The following is a 15,191-nucleotide window of genomic DNA, read 5'->3' as shown; positions in this document are numbered from 1 at the left end:
TGTTAAGTAAGATCACATTAATACCGTACCATGTGATTACCTAATTGGGATAATGAGATAGCAAATCTATCATCAAAATCAAACTTAAATTTCATTTCGTGTACTGTATGAGTTGCTAAATTTTTTGAAAGATGCTAATAATGCATTAGTAATTTAACGATTAGGAGCATTTAATCGACTTGCTTATTATATGTCCTTCCAAAGTGTCAGGATAACAACAGAAATTAAATGACAAATTATAGTTGACTTTGTAATTAAAATTAAATGACTTACTTCTTGTTTTCAGCTCCGCTTCTCTCGCTTTTCTCATCTTCTTCCACCATCGACGCATCTCATTTAATTCCTCGCATCACAAGTTCACAACATTATGTACGGTAAATTAAGTAAACTTAAACTAAAACCTTATGCAATCGAAAATATCAATTTTGATGGAATATACTCGATACAAACTAAAACACGCTTCGTTTCCTTTATGTTTGCTCAATTTAAACTACTATTCATTTGATCGAAAAGAGAAACCGTAATCATTTATTAATAATTATATATTCCGTATAAAAAATAATTATAGTCAAAGAAGATTTCGTTAAATATGTTGGAGTGTGTACTTTTTTAGTACATACTGAGTAATAAACTTTTTACATTGTTACTCAGACTATAAAAAAAAAAAAAGCTAAATGATAACAAAACACGAGTACTAAGGAATGGAGGGAGTTAAATTTTCAAATAGCAGATACCAAAAGGAATTTAATGAGAAGAAAATATAATAATGAGATATAGTGAGGAACACTTCAAGCAAGAAAGTGGCAATTTAGCATCTAGCATGAAGTGCGCCGCAATAGATCTCTGACACCGCTCATTGCTAATTAAATCCAGCGTGGTTTAGCTGAACCAAATTATATAAGGGAGGTCTCGGACTACACTGTTGTAATCCATTTATAAACTTCTTCAACATATATATCTTTCTCGTACAAATTTGGGGATTGAGTTAAACTCCTCTATACTTATAATTAGGTAATGTATACTGTTTTCTACGTTGTTTGCCAATAATTTTCATATGTTTATTTAAGTACGTGGAATTATTTTTCTTATTTAGTACGTATTAATAATCGAATTTGTAGTGCTGCTTTGGTTGTTGTTTGGCTGTCATAAATTAAAAGATCAGTGATTTTTTATTTTGAAAATGGAAAGCTTAAATGTGGTCTAAGTAAGTGTAAATAAACCTATCAAGTATAATTTGAGTTTTTCTTAGTTCACTAAAAAAAAAAAAAGTTGGTAGATTAGTATGTGGCTTTAGTTACCTGATGATTTTAACTAATTTTATTGTTAATTACTTTCTATTTTTCTTGGCAGGTACTTTTATTAAGTATACAATCTTCATAACATGGGACGAATAGAATTATTTTCTATTCTCCTCGGAGTTCTAGCTTTGTCAAATATTTTCACAATTCATGCAGATAGTCCAGATAAATATTTTGATTGGAATGTAACCTATGGAATTAGATCTCCTCTTGGAGTTCGTGAACGGGTAAGTTATAGCATTTTCACACCAAATTTACTTAATATTCATTATTCCTAGTTAAAGCTTCAATGTCATTAATTACTTTTGGAGTGTACCTTTCGAATTTATTAAAAAAATCGAGGCGATCAACTTAGCTCACCTCCGTGCAAAACCATCCTAGTTAACTTTTACTGACATTATATCTGTTTTCAATTGCAGGTTATTCTTATAAATGGAAAATTTCCTGGTCCAACATTAGACTGCGACACTAATGACAATCTCTATATCACAATCCATAATAATTTGGCAGAGCCATTCCTAATAACATGGTTAGTGACTTCTCTAAAGCTTATGTTTTCAACAATGATATCTAAAAATGCCTAAAACTGACATGAAATCACCAAATTTTCATCTAAACTGATGTACATAACTCTTGTTAGCTAAGTCTTTTAAACATGTAGGAATGGGGTTTGGCAAAGAAAGAACTCGTGGGAAGACGGGGTGCTTGGAACTAACTGTCCCATTCCACCACACTCGAGTTGGACATATAGAATGCAAGCCAAGGATCAAATTGGTACTTATATGTACTTCCCTTCCACGGGTATGCATCGAGCTGATGGAGGTTATGGTGCGTTCAATATTCATAGAAGACCTGTTATTGCCCTACCTTACCCTGTTCCAGCTAAGGAATTCACCCTCCTTGTTGGAGACTGGTTCCATACTGGACCTCAGGTTTGTAAACTTTAATTCGATCAATTTCTAATGAGGAAAAACAAGACTTGAGATAAACTCTAATATAGTATTGTTTTCTATGATTAATCATGAAAATTAGTTCACAAATGGAGTAGCAAACATGCTGAAATATAAGTTGGACAATGGAATTGGTATGCCAACACCTGATGGCCTACTTATCAACGGGTTGCCTAGTGGTACAATCTTCACCGGTAAAGCAAGGAAAACATACCTGTTACGAGTGTCGAATGTGGGGATCATGGCTTCAATCAACATCAGGATACAGGGGCATACAATGAAGCTGGTTGAGGTTGAGGGTTCTCATGTTCTCCAAGAAATTTACGAGTCTCTTGACGTTCATCCAGGCCAATCCATGTCGGTTTTGGTGACCCTTAATGGCGCTATCAAGGACTACTACATTGTCACCTCAACTCGATTCATGAAGAAGACTCGTACAGCTACTGCAATCCTGCGTTATAAGAATTCAAAAGTCAGTGCTTCTGGTCCTTTACCTGTCGGTCCGACTTATCAAGTTCACTGGTCCATGAAGCAAGCCAGAACTTTCAGGTAAGCTACCATCAAATCTTTAAAATCATAAACTAGTAATTATAAATATGCTCTGTAATCAGTCATAATGAAACACAATCTTTGATAATTAGGCTTATTTTTCTGTGTTATCTAGATGGAATCTTACTGCTAATGCTGCAAGACCGAACCCTCAAGGAGCCTACCGTTATGGAGGAATTGAAATCACTAAGACAATCATTTTGGGAAATTCGGCGGGAAAGATCAATGTAAATGGATTGAAAAAGAGATATTATGGAATTAACAATGTCTCTTATGTGAATCCAAGCACACCAATAAAACTGGCTGACCATTACAACATTCCCGGTGTTTTCAACCTTAAAACGAGTAGGGACAAATCCACACCCGGTCCTATGGTCCTTGGCACCACCGTCTATGACTTGGCTCTCCATGATTATGTAGAAATCATCTTCCAAAACAACGAAGATACCACTCAGTCTTGGCATCTTGATGGCCATAACTTCTTTGTTGTCGCGTAAGCTTATATTATTCTCTCTAATATTAATTTTTTACAGCTGCTTAACTAGACATCTTGATCCTAATATACGGTGAATATTTCAGATTTGGTGCAGATGAATGGAATCCAAACATGAGGAAAAAATATAATTTGGTCGATGCTGTCTGGAGAAGCACTATCCAGGTAATTAAACAAAACTAAAGCTTGCTCAAATATAATTACTCTACTATCAATAATATAGGTCGTAGTAAACTTAAAAATGTTACATATATATTGTCGAAATCATGCAGGTGTATCAAAACTCATGGACAGCAGTATTAGCAGCTCTAGACAACAAGGGAATGTGGAATTTGAGATCAGCAATATGGCACAGACAGTACTTAGGGCAGCAAGCTTATTTCAGGGTGTGGAATAATGAATATAGCGTAAGGACAGAAAATATAATCCCTTCAAATGTTCTAAAGTGTGGAAAGGTTGCTAAATAATAGACTTAGTTTCTGTATTTATTTATTTTCCCTAAAAAAAAAAAACAGTCACGAGGGTGTGACTGACTTTAAATTAGGAAAACAAGCTAAGCTTACAATATGAAGCAAAAATTGTACTCATCACCCATGTTTCTCCATTGGGGAAAAAACATTTCCCATTATATGCAAGATAGCAATAATGTCTAAATCTTTACTATGACATTCTAGTACTTATGTGCAAATTTATGCTAAAATCTAAGTATAGTTCACATGATAATCTCAAACTGTGTGTTCTCTTGTTCTATAGACTCCACACAATGAGTCCGAACCTTAATCTTATACTATTTTCGTCCTAAAATTATATCAATGTTAGCATTTGCATAGTTGTAGGAGTAGATGTGATATGGTAGTGGAATATTAATATTGTTATTTTTATAGAAAATTAAATGTGATAGACAATGAATTAAAAAAGAGTTAAGAAAGACATATTTTGTATATGGATATTTTTCGTTAAAGAAAGTGTTGCAATTATCCGATAAACTAAAATGAATAAAAGAGGTTAGAGCTTTAATGGGCCTAAACCATTACTTAAACTCTTTAAGCCAATAGCTAAAGTCCATTAGAGGGAACATAGCTAAATTAGCTATTAGCTAATTGGCTATTACTGTAAACTTATAATACGAGCATGCAATTCACATCCGCACTTTTAACAATAGCTTCTTCAAACTTACTATTTGAAAGGACATGTTTTCGTGCATTCTGTCTCAACTTTCAAGATTACCTTTCTAATAACATGTCCATTACACTATAAATATTCCCATATTCAGATCACCCCTTAATAGTAAGTAGTAACTTTAAACAATACTAGATATTATTTGTGCATGCTAAAGATATAAAAGCTTACAAATAAACTATGATCTGAGGCCATGGTCAATTGGTCATGGACTCAAGGTGGCAAGCAGTTTTTCTAGGATTTGATGGTTATGAATTGGTTAGGAGGATGGTGAAAATCAAATAGTTTGCTTAATTAATGTTCAATATAATAAGGCTAAACTATTCAACACCATAGCTAAAAGATCCAAACAGACTCGATTCTAGTCTCAATCAATCAAGGACCTAAAGATAGAGTTTATGGGATTCAAGAAACCAAGACATTATAGCTGATTAACCACTGTCAAAAATAACGTACTCCAAACAAGAGATGGAAAGGAAAGGAAAACTGAACATTCCATGTCAAAACCCTAGTCCAAAGGCAGAAAACTAAGATCAAGGCCATGACTGCTGTAAACAGTTTTTGCTCCTTCATCTTCGAGGAAGTGACCTAAACTCAATGTCTATCTATCAACCTCCCAACCCCCCCCCCCCCACACACACACACACACCAACAACAACAACAACAAAAACCTTGAATGAATGGAAGGCACCATGTATGTTAATCTTATCCGGGTAAAAATGGCTGGAAACCTAGCATAATTATACCAGAAGTACCCAAATCAAGCATTTAAATCAAGGATCATGGATTGGAGAGAATCAAACACCTAGCCAAATGGTTGGGACGTAGAACTTGTATCATTCAAATCCAACATAAATCTTGATTAGTTGAAAATTTTATGCCATGCCAATTAAGCACTAATTCCCATTCAAATTAAACAAAAGTTGATGGATAATAATCTCGCATGCAGAATATTTGGAAGACTTGTTTATTAAAAAAAAAAAATGTTTAAACTTGAGAGATCAAATTACAAACTACGTATATTAGTTGACCTTCACAAAATGACACATTTAAGTATGTAAATGGGAGACAAAATTGCATAAATTATAGAGCCTCAAGATATGGAGAATCTAAGGAGAAATCAGTGTAGATTCTCATAGTTCCTAGCTGCAGAACCCTAGTAAGTGTAGTATATAATATGACAAACTTCACTGTGTTAGACTCTAGCTGTTGGATTATTTACTTACCCATTCCCTATACAAGTATTAGAAAACCGTTTACTAGTGCTATAAAATTGGATTATGCATGATTTTTACTAACTTAGGCAAACTGCTGCCCAACTTCAAGCTTAACTCATCAACTTTAACAACCATGACAAGCAAATAACACCACCATCAAAATTCATCAAAAAACGAAACAAAAGAAAAGATTATCAACTCGACCAATATCCTGAAGAAAGTCGTCAAGCTTATAAAAAAAATTCAAGAAACTTTGAAAAGCACATGCATTTCAACCTATGATTCTATGAACACAATACAAAGTAGTAAGTTTGATGCATTTATAAACAATTTCAGCACATTCACTAAACCATGCATAGTTTTTCAAGGGCAGGACATTCAACTTCTGAGCCAAAGATCAAAAGTACAAGTTAATTAAAGCTTACATAGAAGTATAAAACAAGAACAACATTACAAAGATCAAAAGGAGTGATTAGCCATATTAATTCACCATATACCTCAAACCCCAAACTAACTACAATGAAGAGAAACAATAAGCAAAAGGCAGCTCATAGAAAAAGTAGTAAAAAAATGAAATTACAGAAACACCCCCCAAAAAAACAAGAAGAACAAAGTAAAAGGCAAAGATTAAACTAGCCCATATATATATGTATACAGTTTCAAGGATATGCACCATTAACAGGTCCTATTGGATAATCAGACCAACCAGACATTGCAGGAGAACTCATGAAGCTATAACCTCCATAATTATGGTCTCCTCCTCCAACCGGTGCCGAATCCAAAATAGTCGAATGCATAGGAGAAGAAGGCGATGCTGATCCCACCATATTGCCTAAAATAACCGTCCCTTGATTTTCATTACCACAATAACTGTTGTAATTTGATGATGATTTTAACCTTTGATACAGCTCTAAAATATTGCTATTGCTCCCATTATTTTGCATGAAATCTGGAACAACCCCAGATGAGAACCCATTTGCTTGGTGTTGGTTGTTCCTTTGAAAAGACCCTATTCCAGATTGAGATCCATTACCATATGAATCCAACCCAATGTTGGTGGTAGTAGTAGCACCATCCTCAGTTTTAACATGACTAAAACCACTTGATATCGGGTTAGGGTTATGGAACTGGTTTGAACCTCGAAGCAAGGATAAGATATGAGAGTTTGGTTGAAGTGAAGGCCAAAGGATAGGGTTTGAGCATCCTGACTGAAGATCCGGATGATGGTGAAGATGATCTAACAACCCACTTCCTAGAAAACCCGGGTTTCCATTGACTAGCAACTCGGTTGATAAAGTTGCCTTGGCCTTAGCCATGGCATTTGAGGATGACTTCACTAGCCCAGAAGGAGTAGATGACCCGCTCACCGTTGTGCTCTTGTTCTTACGACAACCACCTCCGATGGGAACGTTCCGGAGAGTTCCACCCTTTGTCCAGTACCTCCGACACGTCTTGCAGAAGTGTCGGGGTTGGGTGAGGTTGTAGTTGTTGTAGTAACAGAACTTGGTGTTGGTGGAGTCGCATCTCGGACACCTCAGATTTTGCTGGCTAGCGTTAGCCTCTGAGCTGTTGTTGTTGTTGTTGTTACTACCACCACTTTGCGAATTAGCCAAAGTTGCGGATGATGCAGTTGTTGCAATGGAAGTAGTAGTAAGAATTGGTGTGGTAGAAGGGCATGTAGTTGAAGGAGGAGAAGAGAAAGGTATGGAAATCTTTCTCTCACCTAAAAAACTTGTAGGAGCACTACTACTTCCCAATAGTTCTTGGATCATCTCTTTTAACTCCCTTTTGATGAATTTTTTTTCCTTAAATTTATTGTAAAAGATGGTATAATAACAAGGAATTTGAGTCTTTTTTGAGATCAAGTTAGCAAAGTGGAAAAGCAAAAGCAAAGATGAGTTTTTGTTTCTATGTGTTATTACTTGTTAAGGAGAAGAAAGAGATGGGAAAGTTTGGGTATTTGCAAGTTCAATTTGACTGGTTTTGAGATTGGTTTGTGAGTTGGAAAAGAAAAGATGGCAAGGAAGATAAAAGGGCTAGTGGGGGAAGCTTTAGTTGGACAGATAAATATATACATGATGAAACTTGCTTTTTGGTTGTTGCAATTAAAATAAACCTAAAGTTGATTTGGATTTAATTTTGAAATATGGTTAGGTTTTTGGAGGGTAGTGTATGGAATTTTATTTGTCCTTTTTCCTTAATCTGTCATCTAGCTGCCTTTACTTGCATTTTTAATGTTGTAAAACAATATTTTGATAAAAACATATCATGATTACTCTCATGATTTTGGATGACTACATACAGTAGAAACATTAACCAAGAACTGTACTAGTTAACTACCATTTGTTTCACATTTCAAGCAGTTTTTACCTCAATTGGCCAATCCTAATGCCCTAGCAAGTGTTGCAACTTCTGTTACTAGTTTCTTTGTTAAGGTTACTTTTCTTTTTTACCCCTTCCTTGGTTACACTAATTGGTATAAGAGCTATTATTTACTACAATAATTGCAACCTTTCACTAACACTAGCACAATTATGCCCTATAAAAAAGTACGCATAGGTTAAAATCCACATCTACATTGTAAATAATGTTCTACTAGCTAGCCTTTGCACCTCATACAAACGTGTAAAACTAACTAAAAATACTACGAAGCATGCACTATGATCTAAACCCATAGTTTCAGCGATATACAGATTCACAAGACAAATTTAAATCAAATGATCATATGTACGTACTAATTTTTTATCATTATTTTCTAAGATGTCAAATATATCCTACACCTAAAAATACATGTGCGCTTTTTGTCAATTAGAAGGACTTTCGACTAAATACTAAATATATGGAGCTAGATATAGTAGTAACACCATATGTTTCAAAATAGATGATTGTAAGAGATGAAAGTAGCTCAAATTAGGAATAAGGATTAAAGAGGAAAATCTTCAAATGTGCCAATCAAAAGAAAATGAGATTTTCCTAATAATTACTTTATGATTTTCTTAATATTCAGTTTATGAAATACAGAACTTATAACCCTTTGCAATTATCTAAGCACTGGCACTAATTGAACGTCCAACAAACAGAAGAAAAAAGGTTTAGGAAGTGGCGAGTAGGAGTAAGAGTAAGAGTAAGATTATGAAGAAATAATAATGACACTATTTAATAAATTAAACATGATGCAATCAATTTTAGCAAAAGAATAATCTTTGTTAGAGTCATTGGAGTTTCCATTCTTGCAGATGCCATTCAAAGGTAATGATTACAGTTTCAAGGTGGGGGAGAGAGAAAGGGAGGAAGAGAGATAATTATAAAAGAGCTTATCATGTGCAGCTACGTGTAAAGTGATTATACAGTGCTAGCCTTGCCGAGACTTATGCCTCAAATGGAGCCCTTTGCTTGCATTACCATAATGCATCATATATTAACATCATCAAATCATATAATTACTTCATAACACTATAATATATTGTCCGAACAATGATAAAGATCAAATAGATTAATTTTAGGAAAAATTGTCAGGAATATTACGACCTTTCAGCGGTCTTCCATAAATATAACGACCTTTGGATTATCCCGGAATATTACGACCTTTGACCCTGATCTTCCATAAATAGGACGTAACCGGTTGGTGACCTGTTAAAAGGGTTAAGTGTGACACGTGTCACTTTTTATTTGGCCAGATACTTTTTTGTTTGATTTTACAATTTTTTTATTTTAATGAATGATTTAATATAAAATGTTGATTTGAATAATTAAAAAAATAATTTTAATTTTAAAAAATTCCCTTAGCACCCCCTGCCCCCATACCCCCGTGAAACACCCTACAACAACCACCCCTATGAAACCCACCATGGCCGCGAGCCCCACCCACCCCCGTGAAACCCCCACCGTAATTCTCGCTTCTCCGTCCTCTATCCATTGATGCAAGCAAGTATATAGTGCAGGGTCGAAAATGAAAGGGTTGGGTAGAATTTTAGATGAAGTGGTCGGAAGTCGATTTTAATGGCGGTGGGATTTAGGTGAAGTGGGCGGGTTTCCTGTTTAGGGGTTGGCCGGAATTTCAGAACCGATGAGAATATAAACTCAGGGACTCGAAAATGAAAGGGAAAAGGTGAGGGCTGCCAGAGTTCGAATTTGGGAGGGGAATGGAGTAGGCTGGTCGAAAAGGAGAGGGAAATGGGGTGACGTGGTCGGAAAAAGGAAGTGAAGGGCATGGGGTGGTCGCCGGTCGTCGAGGCTAGTCGGAAGGGGAGGGGAAGGTGGCTGTCGGAAAACCCATTGTGCTGCTGGAATGGTTGGGGAAGAACAGGGTGGGTTTTACATTTTTCTTTTTTTATTTGTGTATTTTCTTAATTAAAAATCAGTTTCTTGAAAAAGAAAAATATAAAATCAAATTAAAATTTCTAACCTATCACAATGCAACACGTGTCTTGGATAACCTTTTAAAAAGGTTACCGGTTTTTTTATGAAAGATCAGGGTCAAAGGTCATAATATTACGGGATAATCCAAAGTTCGTTGTATTTATGGAAGACCGCTGAAAGGTCGTAATATTTCTGACAATTTTTCCTTAATTTTAAGGATACATATTCAAGGTCTTATAGGTTAATTTCGAAGATTAATTTTAAGGATACATATTCAACGTCTTATAGATTAATTTCGGAAATTAACGAGTATATTATAAATTAATCAATCAAGGTATACTCTGTTGTAGTACAAGTAAATGATTCAGTATTTGTAGGTCTATTTATGACCTTGTAGACACGTGTGATGTGCCCACAAAAACTGGTACGCTAGTATGTAATTCTAATTCATGATGAAATGATCCATTTGAAGTTAAATTTATGTGGTTGTTGATGCCTAAAGTTTTATAACAATAATGAAATTCAGCTACATGCATGGGTCTAGCTAAGGTAGCTAGCTAGGTTTCCCTAGAGCCAACTAAACATATGGAAGAGTCATATTTCATGAACAAGTGTTGCATGAGCCTCCAACACTGGCCTAATTAAATTAATAGACCATTAAAACTTTATTATTATTATTATTATTATTATTATTATTATTGTTATTATTATTATTATTATAGGGCATACTTATATGAAAATGACATCCACTTAAACGAATAAAATTATGGATATAATTAATTCCCCAATTCTTTTTTCTATGACCTACAAACATTAATTATTAAAAAAACACACGAAAATATTGTCTAAACAATAGTTTTATGTAAATTCCAAAATAGAGCTCCTCATACTTTTCAAAATCTAATTCAAGAATTAAAAAGGGGCAAAAGACAACGGTTCTAATATAGCGATGAGAAGACTTAGTGACATAAGCAAAGTTAGTGAAATCTCTTTTGAATAGCAACGACCAACAACGGTATGATTATGTATGTGGTACATTTAACACCATCCATATTATAAGAGAGGACGTGATCAATGACATTAGATTAAGGATATGATATAGAAAGATCCAGATAGATTAAACTATGTTATGACACCATTGTTTCAAAGAAAGGAGGGTGCAAACTTTGATTAATTTAGGTATTCAAAAATATCACCTGGTTTGCGGTGCTTAGTCTATTGTTTATTGGTCGTGTTTGTAATGAGGGTATTAGAACCTTGATTTGCTCACCTTATTTTCACATATTTAGAAAAAATAAATCTCATGAATTCATAAAACGTAACAGGTTCAAATAAAAGTTAGTTCAAACTTGTTAAAGTTATCATCAAATCAAGGTTAATAACAAGGCTTATTCAAATTCAACTTCCAACTAAAAAAAGTTTGATATGCATGTATTAAGCCACTTTTAACAAGGCTGAAAATGTGTTAAGAATTTGAGTCACTACCTGTTTTTTTTTTTTTTTTTTTTTTTAAGATTAGATTTAATGGCACTCCGTATATTATTGACAATAGGGACATAATATACCAAGTATTCTACTCTTTTTGTAATTTGGTGTAAATCCTTTTTTCATTTTTTTTTTAATTTCATATCGATATATTTTCTTTGATCAATTTTTAAAAAAAAAAAATTAAAAAAGAGGTGTCCAATGACTTCAATCCGTGTTTTCTCTCCTAATAATAATAAAATAAATAAAAACACGTAAATATCCTACTTTTGCAGGACAAATATTGCAAACCATATTGGCAACTAACATGGATCACATTGCAAACAATCAACTTGGTCTAAAACTTATCCATAAAGACTTAATTTACTAACAAACAATAGCTGTATTATCAAAACCTATTAAAATATCCATATGAGGTTAGAGCTAGCTATAAAGTAGACTGTATAATAACACTTTAACCTATTTAATTAGGATAAAGTTTAATTAGGACAAAGTTTAACCTATTTAATTAGGACAAAGTTTAATGTGAAACAGATGTTTGCTTTTAATTATACCAGGCCATCAGTTTTCAAAATCTTTAACCTGAATTATTCACTGTTGTAATACCCAAATTAGTCCACTAGTAAGTGATGTCAGCAGTTAAACATCAATTTCATAGAAACCTTAGAATTCAGAATATCATTGAATGAAAGAAAAGAAAAGTGTACCAACATAATAAACTAACGTCCTTTTTGATCAAGTATAATGTAGTAGAAGTACAGTAGAATAAAAATTACTGTACGTTCAAACTTTGATAAGGGAAAAAAAGGGAATTTTTATTGTTCTGGTTAAAGCACAAGGCAAAACTGAGCGCGCGTGCCGTCCGGAGTGGCAGAAATGGGATATTTTAGGGACGGGACGAGTAGCATGGAATGCGACATTAGAGAGAATGTGGGGAGTGACTGAGATAAGCTCTTGTTTCCACTTTTTCTCTATTTTGGAGCTTATTTATGTCATTTTCAACTTTTGCATTATTTTGCTTCCTTATTCTACCTGTAATTTTATTTTTATTTTTGTGTTAGTTACATTATTTTAAATGTATAGTACGGAGTGTTAAGTTTATATCCTCGTTATTTGAAAATCCTATTCGTATATATTTTTCTAATTTCATATTACTTAGACGGATTAAATAAGATAGAACAAACTAACCTGGCTTATGGTCTAAATATTGTTTGAAGTAATACAGATGACCTATCATTTGAATACATTCCATATTGAATGATGTTAATGAAACTCGATTTGATTACCCGCTTGCATCCTGTAATCAAATATAATAGAAACACTTAATTTAATTCAGCACTGTGTGATTATTAGATACAATTCAATGAGATAATATACGTCTATCAGATTAAAAGATCAAAATGTAAATACAATTGGACTTCCAATACAATCTCATAATAGATTCTCATTGTACTCCATACCTCCCTAGGTATGTTTTGTACTAAGTAAATGTTACTCTACATTTTGTTTCTATTATTACTTGAGAAAATAATAACATTCTTTATCATTCTTTCAAAATTTCAATTCAGTAAAAATAATTAACTAATGATATCACATACTCGTAGGAGATTAGGAGCAACTATTTCCAAAATCTTAAAGTTGTGTGGTGCAATAGTACGGGCAATACGGGCAGGAGAGAGAGAGGCCGGGATGGGGGCTGGGTGGGTTAGCCGTCAGAGTAAGAGTAGGGGGCCCCCTCGATCCCCGGGCTACCGCCCCCTTTAATTTGTATGCAGCGGCACCCCCACTCACCCACTTTACTTATCCTCTCTCTCTCTCTAATGCTACTGTAGTATAACATTCTGTGTGCATGTCTTTTATTTTATTTTAAATAATCAGCTTTATCTCTGCCCCTATTCTTCACACTCCCCTATAAGATTCGTTTCTTCCCTCCTTCCCCCTCTCGAATCTCTCTCTATCATAACCCCTCCTTATTTTATCATTTTCATCATCTCTAATCCTTTTTACTCCCTAATACAGTTTAATTTATTTATTCATCGTAGAATCATATGTAGGTGATATGCCAGAATACTGCCATATCATCATCACTATATGTGGCTGCGATACTATTATCTGCATCTATTTTGGTTGCCTTATGACAGATTAAACACGTCTAACAATAATTTATACAGTCTTACACAAACAAGATTAAATACACTTTAATTAGTGTACAATAATGAAACCTCATGCCACACACGACACACCCATGCAACAATATGGCTTCCGGTACCAACCTCAAACTAATCACATACATGCATATTCTAATTGCAGTAATTACTAGGCTCCACTCGACACGCCTTCACTAAACTTGATTAAGTAAATAGGACAATTAACTTGCATTGTTAGGATTAAACGAGGATCTAATCATCATATTTGGAGCACAATAAGTTGTCTACTGCGAGTATTATTTATAGGCGTTTTTTCATAATCTAACCCTGGGATGAGTTAGTTGTGATTGAAGGATCACTGGGTCTAGTTCTATAACATAAACAAAGAAAAGGCAAGTATAATCCGTAATACTTAAGATCGCACATTCTTAACACACTTGATGAACTATTAGTAGTGCAAAGCAACAATAGTACCTAAGGGGCCAATTAAAGAACACAAATCCAAATTAAAATCCCTACTTGATCCAAACAGTATTATCCAACAGAAAACATTAAACATGAGGATCATAATCACTTGTAGAGTTAATCCAACTTTAAAGCACTGTAGTAACCAAGTCTATAAGCAGGAACTTTATAAGGTAATATGATTTGAGATCAAAATGAGTTGACATGACATGATAAACAGTGAATAAGCAAATTGTCACAAATATGAATACTTGTTCAAGCAGTAAATGCGTGATCACATGACTCAATATAGTAAAAAGAAGAAAAAGTCTTTAGGTCAAAAATTAGACCACGAAATTACACTACTTAAAGTGAAAAATAGTGACTGTTAACCTAAAATTCTATCATTGCTGATGACACGAATGTGTGAAAGAGAATTAGAGATGAATGATTATTACGAGTTACCTAATGCCATTGTTATTATTGTAGGTCCTTATAAAGCACAGCCATTAGTCTCCCCTTACCCGGCAAATGGAAAAGCTTTGATTTTCTAGGGTTTTACAATCGAGTTTGCTACTGTTTTAGTGGGTGTGACATTTTGTTGTCACTTTCAGGCCATTCCATCTCTTGTCCTTCTGTGCCATGCTGCTGCCCCTATTTCATTTCACTCACTATGACTCATTGACTCAAGGTAGCTTATGTTATTCTTCTTCCTAAGATGGTAGGTGTACAATATATACTGTACACAAGTATATGTATAATGTACATGTATCGTACCTAATACAATACTCCGTATGTAACCAATCCGGATCGGACTGCATTTTTCTTAGCAATGGTAAATTGAAACAGCACAACTCGGATTAGATAAGTCGTTTTGTGTAGAATAAAAGTCTCTTTTAACATCTAAGGTGAATCTAGATTTTGAAATGTAGGCTAGCAATGTTTTTACTTTTCTATCTTTACTATTCTACTTTTACTTCATTGTTAAAAGGTTTCTCCTTAACCTCTTTATCAATTCACACATAATCACAAACAATTCTCACTCTTTGTTCAAACCTTGGTTCCTCTTC

General features: G+C 34.2%; 2 protein-coding genes across 2 annotated transcripts; one reads left to right on the top strand and one right to left on the bottom strand.

The window, feature by feature from the left end:
- Positions 1-595: 595 nt before the first annotated feature.
- LOC110681712 (L-ascorbate oxidase homolog) lies at positions 596-3,802 on the top strand. The gene is made up of 8 exons (XM_021857842.1): positions 596-1,011; positions 1,351-1,525; positions 1,718-1,827; positions 1,960-2,230; positions 2,331-2,797; positions 2,913-3,290; positions 3,377-3,455; positions 3,563-3,802. The coding sequence occupies exons 2-8, from the start codon at positions 1,382-1,384 to the stop codon at positions 3,755-3,757; spliced, it is 1,644 nt and encodes a 547-aa protein (XP_021713534.1). The 5' UTR covers positions 596-1,011; positions 1,351-1,381; the 3' UTR covers positions 3,758-3,802.
- Positions 3,803-6,045: 2,243 nt separating this feature from the next.
- Positions 6,046-7,821, bottom strand: LOC110682249 (dof zinc finger protein DOF4.7-like). Its single transcript, XM_021858538.1, has one exon. It carries the CDS (start codon positions 7,456-7,458, stop codon positions 6,346-6,348), a length of 1,113 nt encoding a protein of 370 aa, XP_021714230.1. The 5' UTR covers positions 7,459-7,821; the 3' UTR covers positions 6,046-6,345.
- Positions 7,822-15,191: the final 7,370 nt, after the last annotated feature.

The sequence above is a fragment of the Chenopodium quinoa genome, unplaced genomic scaffold (genome assembly GCF_001683475.1).
Source record: "Chenopodium quinoa cultivar QQ74 unplaced genomic scaffold, ASM168347v1, whole genome shotgun sequence".
NCBI lineage: Eukaryota > Viridiplantae > Streptophyta > Magnoliopsida > Caryophyllales > Amaranthaceae > Chenopodium > Chenopodium quinoa.
Note: the sequence above shows the minus strand (reverse complement) of the source record. Positions and strands in the feature narration are given on the sequence as shown.

What these genes read in the sequence shown, in the direction of transcription:
- LOC110681712 (XM_021857842.1), top strand. Translation starts at nt 1,382, where the DNA reads ATGGGACGAATAGAATTATTTTCTATTCTCCTCGGAGTTCTAGCTTTG. An exon ending in CTCTTGGAGTTCGTGAACGG is followed by an intron (nt 1,526 to 1,717) that starts GTAAGTTATAGC and finishes TTTCAATTGCAG; the next exon opens with GTTATTCTTATAAATGGAAA. An exon ending in GGTTCCATACTGGACCTCAG is followed by an intron (nt 2,231 to 2,330) that starts GTTTGTAAACTT and finishes CATGAAAATTAG; the next exon opens with TTCACAAATGGAGTAGCAAA.
- LOC110682249 (XM_021858538.1), bottom strand. Translation starts at nt 7,458, where the DNA reads ATGATCCAAGAACTATTGGGAAGTAGTAGTGCTCCTACAAGTTTTTTA.